Source organism: Lactuca virosa, chromosome 1, assembly GCF_052849685.1.
Source record: "Lactuca virosa cultivar CGN04683 chromosome 1, Lactuca_virosa_CGN04683_v6, whole genome shotgun sequence".
NCBI lineage: Eukaryota > Viridiplantae > Streptophyta > Magnoliopsida > Asterales > Asteraceae > Lactuca > Lactuca virosa.
In genome coordinates this window covers 257399244-257407235 of record NC_136426.1, presented here as the reverse complement: position 1 = coordinate 257407235, position 7992 = coordinate 257399244, and the positions used below count along the sequence as shown (strand labels likewise).

The following is a 7992-nucleotide window of genomic DNA, read 5'->3' as shown; positions in this document are numbered from 1 at the left end:
AACTTTAGTTGAATAGCTACTGTGAGCATTTCTAAAACTAGCTTATAAGTTACTTTTTTTCTTTTCAAACATGACAACCTTAAACCTCAAAAAAAAGGCAGCTTACAAGCTAGTTGTAGAGCGTCAAACATAGCCTTAAGTTGATTAAGAGGTTATCATACTATTCTACTACAATAACAGTCTTCCACTATTAACCAAATATCTCAAGTAAAAATGTAAAATTAAAGAAAAAAATGTAGCAAAAGAGAAGAATGGGAAAGAAAATAAGTTCAACTAAACACAATAATCAAACATTAATGTTACACAATGGATGCATAGCAACAAACCAACAAGTTGAAATGAGATCAAAATTCATAAAAAACCAAAACAGAAATTTCACCTGATTTTTTTTTAAAAATTTTTCTCATGAATCTTGAGAGGAAGAAGAAGCTTGTTTAACTCTTCGTTGATGAACATCCCAATTGTACACCCGAGCAATCGTAACCTAATCCACACAAGTAATGTCCACATCAGCGCCACGTCATCAAATGATACAAAAAACAAATTTTCATAATTTAATGAAAGGGGTTGTATTAGTATTACCTGTGTAATGGTAACTTGATCTCTTAGGAACTGTAGATCACCAACTAAAACTTCTAAACTTGCTTTTGCATTTTCCAAGTTCTTTTGCAGTAGTGATGTAGCCTATATTAATATTATATTAATAAATTATATTAAATGGGTCAAATTTATAAATATATAGATATAAATATGAAATGGGTCAAAGGCCAAACAAACGGCTCACATACTCACATTTACAACCCTCCTAGATCCGATCGCTTTTAGACTATTAATTTTGTTGAGGTTGTGTAATCATGTTTAACTTGTTACTCATTTAGAAAACTAAAGGTAAATAACAATTTCCGTCCTTGTGGTTTGTTGATTTTACAGATATGGTCCCTGAAAAGTATTTTTGTCTCCGTGAAGTGGACACAGTTTATTTTAAGCCCTCAACCTCATGTAAAATGACATTTTTTCCTTATTTTTACTTACATTATTATTATTATTATTATTATTATTATTATTATATAACAACAATAATATGTAGCTGATTTTTTCAATCTTGATCCTCGCAAAAACATTCTCTTGCAATTTTAGTCCTTATGTGATGTTTTTGTAACATTTTTGGTCCCTGTTTCAAGTAAAATGACTGTTTTTGTGACCAAAATTGCAAAAACAAGTTATACTCAAGGACCAAAAATGTTACAAGAACCTCAAATAAGGATCAAATTTAGAAGAGAAAACTTTTTGGGACCAAATTTGCAAAAACCAGCTACACTCAGGGACCAAAAATGTAATTTACCCTAATAACAACAATCATCGATAAAAATTTAAAACTAAATACAAAATAGTGATTTTACATGTGGTTAAAACGGCGTCCACTTCACGGACCAAAAATGTGCCAAAAATACTTTTCAGGGATGAAAAGGTGAAAAATACTTTTGGAGGGGACATATCTGTTAAAACCCACAAACCACAGGGACAAAAAGTGTAATTTACCCAAAAATAAACCTAGAGGAAATATTTAAGAATAAAATATGCACCTCTTCACATGAGTATTCCAGCATTACATTTGCTCCCAACCATAAGCACACAGAATCTGTATTATCAATCCGGGCCCGCGAATAGATGCCTTCAGATACTTCAAAATCTGTAAGAAATGCCTGTAAACAAAAATAAATAAATAATATATTTCACAATTCAATGCAAGAAATAGCATCATACTTTTATTTCTTTCTATTATAGAATTGTATATTGCTATAATTGGGAAGAATATTTTGTGTACAATGTTGTAGCAGAAAAGAACATTTCTCAAAATATCAATCAACCATATAAAAATTAATCAATCCAAGAAGAAAAAGAAAGGATTTAGTTTTTTTTTTTTTTTTTTTTTTTACAATAACTAACCTCATCACTGTCCTTTTTAGCTTGTAAAGTAGCAACAACATCTAAGCACTTTTCAATATCTGGAATCTTTGCCTACAAAGCAGAAAGCAAATATTTATATAGTTTGGACACATCCACAAAAAAAATATCAATAATCTATACATAATGTTTTTGGATAAATGAATATTATTTTCATTTTCAGTTTATAGGTCATTCAGTATGTAATATTACCTGAAGATCTCTTTGTTGTGCAAGAAGTTTCATCTCAACCACTTTGTATTGCTGAAGCCTGAATATACAAAAAAAAAAAAAAAAAAAAAAAAAAAAGGAATGGAATCTGTTAAAATAAAATTGTATTTCTCCATGTTAAGTTTTTAAACTTTTCACAACTAGTTATCCTATATACAACAGGATCAGAAATTGACGTGTAGAATCAATTCATTCTTTTAGTTACAGATTACATTTATCCGAAGGAATTTAGAAATGTAGATACTTCTGTTTGAAGAAAAAAAACCAATTTTAGTTCAAATCTATTTCCTGGATTGTTATCCGAAATAAAACACATCGGACATTGTATTTAGCTTAATTAGAAGAATCAAACTGTTAGTTAATCAAAATTTTAACAACGAAACAGCGCGTTTCTTCATTGCACACAAAAAACCGCTCATAAACCCTAATACGACAGTTGCTGATCTGATCTGAGATATTCTAGAACGTTGACACAAAGCATAGTAAAATTGAACTATAGAAAACAAGCTTAGATATATGGAATGAAAATGAGAGACCTTTCTTGGAGGAAGGCGAGGGTGGAGTTAACATCAAGACCTAATTGATTCAAATAAGCTTGCACGTCTTTAACAAAAGAAGCCGCGGGTATTCCCCTCCGTTCCGCCACCACTTCACTGTCCGACTGCGGCGGCGATGATGATGTAGCCATTGTTTTCTCCGAGCTCACTGATTCAAATAGAAAGAGTAAAAGGGAGGCTGAGTTATGTTCGAGAGAGGTTTTGATTGATCAAAGAGGCGAGTAAGACATTTTATGTACTTTCCGAAATATAAATAAAAAACTAAATTAATTTCTTACTAATATATTATTACTTTTTAGTTGTTAAGTTGAAAAAATAAGGCCTAAAATGTATCGAAGAATGTAATGAAAATGGTAATAAAATATAAACTTACCGAATGGCTATTATAGTATATTTTATGATCATTTTTATTTGATATGTTTATTTGATAGGTAATCTTCTCGTAGGTGTCTTCTTTTCGCAAGTTTTACCTATGCTTCCTGGTTATAAGATCAGAAAAGCCTCTAAGATAAAAATTAAGATATAAGTTTATTATATGATACATAAGTACTATATATATATATAGGATCAGTGTTGTAAAACTCGTCGAGTTGGCCGATTACTCGGCTGAGTATTCCCTACTCGACCCCTTACCAATGCGAGTTAGTACTCCCCGATCAACCTCTTAATAAAGCAATAAGTGTTGTAAAACTCGGTCAACTCGATGATTAACATGTATAATATATTTAATGATTTATTATTTAGCACACACATGTGATTATTACTACATATATATCTTAAATTTTCAGTAATTATGCACGAAGTGAGACCATTGTGTGTTTTTCAATTTTTGTGTATCCACGTGTATCTAATTTTGTTATATATTTCAATCAATTTATGATTTTAACAAATATAATTTCCCTAAAAATATTTCTACATGAATTACCGAATCAAAGTACTTTCGAGTACTCGCTACTTGGTAGTCAGCTGAACAAATACCGAGTAACGAGTTCTACAACCTTGTATAGGATATGTAAGTATTAATTTTATCAAACAAAAACCTAAAAGTTTCTTCAATCTTAACTATTTTTTTAAAGGACTAATGACTTAAAATGGAACATATTTATGTTATTAATTTAGTGCTAGTTGGTCATAGTCTAACTTAGGGGTGAGCATTTTAACCGGACCGGACCAGACCATTTTTTTGGACCTCCGGGCCGGTTCTCGGTTCTAGGAATCCATCAAAACCGGTCCGGTTTTTTTCCCGGTCTGGTTTTTTTCCCGGTTTAGTCCGGTTTTTACCGGGTTTAGAACCGGTTAGACCCGATTTAAAAAAAAAATTGTAATCTGTGAAAATTTTTAAACAACCATAACTCATTCGTTTTAAGTCGGATTGACACGCGGTTTTTTCCAACGTTTAATTTACAGTTTGTAGATGAATTTAGACTATAATTTTGTTGATTTTGGTATTATATTCAAGGAGTTACAGTCTATCAAAGTTAAGCTATTAAAGCTGAAAATTTCCAGCTTTTCAGCATCATTTTTAAAATTTTGTAAACTGTGAAAATTTTTAAACAACCATAACTCATTCTTTTTAAGTCGGATTGACACGCGGTTTTTTCCAACATTTAATTTATAGTTTTTAGATGAATTTAGACTATAATTTTGTTGATTTTGGTATTATATTCAATGAGTTACAGTCTTTCAAAGTTGAGCTATAAAAGCTGAAAAATTTCAGTTTTTCAGCAAGATTTTTAAAATCTTATAATCTGTGAATTTTTTTAAACAACCACAACTCATTCGTTTTAAGTCGGATTGACCTGCGGTTTTTTCCAACATTTAGTTTACAGTTTGTAGATGAATTTAGACTATAATTTTGTTGATTTTGGTATTATATTCAGTGAGTTACAATCCTTCAAAGTTGAGCTATCAAATCTGAATTTTATGTATCCTTCAAAGTTGAGCTATCAAATCTGAATTTTCAGCTTTTTAACTATTATTTTAGACTGTAATTCTGAATTTTATGTATCTTTGACAGTGTAACGCCCCGACTCCCAGGTATTAATTTTCAGCATTACTTTTCCATTTTAAAAGTCTACTCGATGAGTTGGAGGCCCTGACTCATTGAGTAGGAACGCATTTGGGCCGCAAACATATGTGACCGACTCGCCAAGTCAGAAGACGAACTCGGCGAGTAGGAGCTGGAATGAGAAACCCTAATCCCCAGGGCTTTGCGCCCTATTTAAAGGAACCTTAGCCTCCCTTACAGCCTCTAGAGAGTCCAACAAACCCTAATCTGTGTGTGCTCCATTCTTGTGTGTTTGAAGCTTTGGAAGGTGGATCTTAGTGAGAAAAGCTTGGAGAAACAAGTGTCTAGAAGCAAGGAGCGTGTGGGATCTGAAATCTACCTTAGCTAGCATCGTTTGAAGGTATCAAGTCGTTACCTTGACCTCATTTCCTTCTAGATCTCATTTGGCTAAAGATTAGGGCTTTTCTAGCACATTAGGAAGCTATTCTTGGGTATGAGCTAAGATCTGAAGTTGCAACTTCAGATCTGAACTTTCCTTGGTTTCTAAATCCATAAAGCTTCCAGCTTTAGCAAATATGAACCTCTCCTTAGGTGTAAAACTTCATTACAAGCTTGGTTTGATGAAGCTATGAATCGAGTATGAAAAGAATCAGAGTTTAATGATCAATGTATGATTGTGAGATTTGAACACCGATGTAAATATGATCTTGTTTCAGCTCTATTACGCTTTCAAGTTTTACAGAGTACAAAATTACAATTCTGTAAAGACCCCTATTTATGACTCTAGTAAACACTCCTATTTATAGGAGAGGAAAGCGTACAAAAAATATACTAAGGACTAAGCAATAAGCTTCGAATACAATGCCCTAGTAAAATAGATTATAAAATGTTCGAAGGGTACAAAACATATGCTTCGACTAATTACAACTATTCGACCCTTACAATCTCCCCCTTTGTAATAATAGTCGAAGTCTTCAATTAGTGAGAAGTGTGATGGAATACAACAACACCCTTCGAATCTCTGTGTACCAAGAGATAATCTTCTTCAACTCCTTCTTGTCTCCTTCATTATTCTTTTTGCAATGATTCATACGAACAATTAAGTTCGTATATTGAGACGTTGAGTACCTTTCTACTTCACTTGCCTGGAACAAGAAACGTTTAGTTTTTCCTGCTTTGTCTTTTCCAGCAAATACTATTCCAAATGGCTTAAGACAAATTTCTCCATCAGTAAATTTCTTTAATTCTGCTTGAGTCTTCGAAGGAGCCATTGGAGCTTTTATTTCCATTCCCTTGGCAGTTGCTAACTCCACATCAGTCATTGCCAAACACTCATAGTAATTTTCGATGAAGATTTTGATGTGAGCAACTCCAATCTTGAATTCTTCTGGATCTGTGTTTTGTAGGAATGAAAATGATTTGTCTTTTAAAAGCAATGCAACTTGTATGAGATCATACAAGTTCATCAATGGAAAATCAGCAACAGTAAATTCACAAATCTTTCCATCTGCCCTGGCAACCACGTATTTAAAGTTTTGGACTGTGTTTTCGAAAACCACATCCTTTTTCATGCTGATCACTTTCTTTATTTTGATTAAAGACCAAACATCTTCAGGGGCTTTTCCAAGAACAGCATGAAAACGTATTTTCATGTGTGTACCATCATCCTTGTTTTTAAAGTTCCCTTCTGCCTTGAACTGTGGCATGATAAACATCATTTCGTTTATCGGGAAATCCAGCTGACTTGCATCAGTATTTATGACCAAATAGCTTTGCTTAGGTTTCTTTTCGAATGTGTACATGTGATTGAAAGCAACCTTGGCCTCAATTGTCTCGTAGTTATAGTGTTTAGCTGGATCCCCTTTATTCATTCCCTTCGGATCACTTGCTCGCTGAGCCATTATACTTTGAACAATTCTGAGATTTTCAATCTCAGCCTTCTTTTCATCTTTCGATTTTTCAACAAGAATCGATTTCCCTTTGTCTTTTATTGCTGGATTATCTATTACCTCCTTTGGTTTTGAATCACTCCCACCAGTTTTCAAAGATTTACCAATTACAATCCCTTTGGAAAAAGTTCTTGTAATGGGTAATGTTGTTACAACTGTTGAAGTCACTGGTTCAGCAGAAACAATCACCGGTTTTGTTGTAGGAATCACCGGTTTGTTGTAGGAATTTTCGAAGAAAATACTTTGCCTACCACTTTCGCATCTTCTTCACTTGACTTCCTTTCTCCCCCTTGCACCCCTATGAAAACAGGAGGGGCAGTGGTTGTGGGAAGAAGACTGGATATGCGAAAGAGCGGTGCAAGTTGCTTGTTAAGTATGGCTTCAAATTGAACAAACTTCTGAGATAAAAAATCTGGAGTAATCAATGAAGAAGAAATCGGCTTGACAGACATCTCCTTCAACTCCTTAGGCAGCTTAAGCATCTCCTCGAAGCTTGTTTGTTCGAATGTTGAAATTTGAGAAAGTTGTGGACTCAAATTTTCATACAACTTCACAAATCGTGTAACTGCATCACAAATTATATCGACCTTCTGATTCAATGAAGCATAATCTTGTTGAACATTGACTATTTGTTTGTGCATATCTTCACGAAGTTCGCGAATCTGCAAATTAACATCTTCGCGCACCTTCTTCACATCTTGAACAAAAAGCACATGTCGTTCCTTTGCTACATTCTTCCATTCTTTCAAATCACTAGCAAATTTCGAACTTTGAGAATTGAGTCGAATTTCAGTGTTTTGATCATTGAGATCAACTTTCTCCAAGACTCGAGATTCAGAATCTTTAATCATTCCTGATACTTTGCTCACCATCCTGGCTTCGAACATCTTGAGCATAGAGTCAATCTCCAAACTAGAAACAGATGAACCACCCCCCAGTTCTGCTTGAGACTGAAGTATGGAATTCAACTTCTGATTTAAGATCTTAAACTGTTTCATGGTCATCAACATGTGATCAGGAAATTCCTCTTCCTCTTCATGAAATTCCAATTCTTCGAACGTACCACCAAATCCCTCATTATATGTCTCTGTTTCCATTTCAATGGTTTCTTGAATAGGAGAAGTTGATTTTGGTGGCTCAGTAGATTGTGAAGAAAAGATTGAAGTAAAAGGTTGATCAAGAATATGTTCGAATGTTGGAGAATGAGTGGATGATGTAATGGGAATAGTTGATGGTGAGACAGAAACAATAAGAGTAGAAATAACAGGACCTTGATCGTCATGCTTCGAACCTCCTTCACCCA

General features: G+C 33.7%; 1 protein-coding gene across 1 annotated transcript; it reads right to left on the bottom strand.

Moving 5' to 3' along the window:
• Positions 1–252: 252 nt before the first annotated feature.
• Positions 253–2954, bottom strand: PFD3 (prefoldin 3). Its single transcript, XM_079085332.1, has 6 exons — positions 2712–2954; positions 2158–2215; positions 1948–2019; positions 1584–1703; positions 583–684; positions 253–484 (listed from the first exon to the last, which is right to left on the bottom strand). Exons 1-6 carry the CDS (start codon positions 2861–2863, stop codon positions 404–406), a joined length of 585 nt encoding a protein of 194 aa, XP_078941458.1. The 5' UTR covers positions 2864–2954; the 3' UTR covers positions 253–403.
• Positions 2955–7992: the final 5038 nt, after the last annotated feature.

Bases quoted from the DNA above. Each gene is read 5' to 3' on its own strand.
- PFD3 (XM_079085332.1), bottom strand. From the start codon at position 2,863: ATGGCTACATCATCATCGCCGCCGCAGTCGGACAGTGAAGTGGTGGCG. The intron at 2,216-2,711 runs GTCTCTCATTTT...TTGTATATTCAG, and splicing joins CTCGCCTTCCTCCAAGAAAG to GCTTCAGCAATACAAAGTGG. The intron at 1,704-1,947 runs GTTAGTTATTGT...TTTTGTTTACAG, and splicing joins CTAAAAAGGACAGTGATGAG to GCATTTCTTACAGATTTTGA.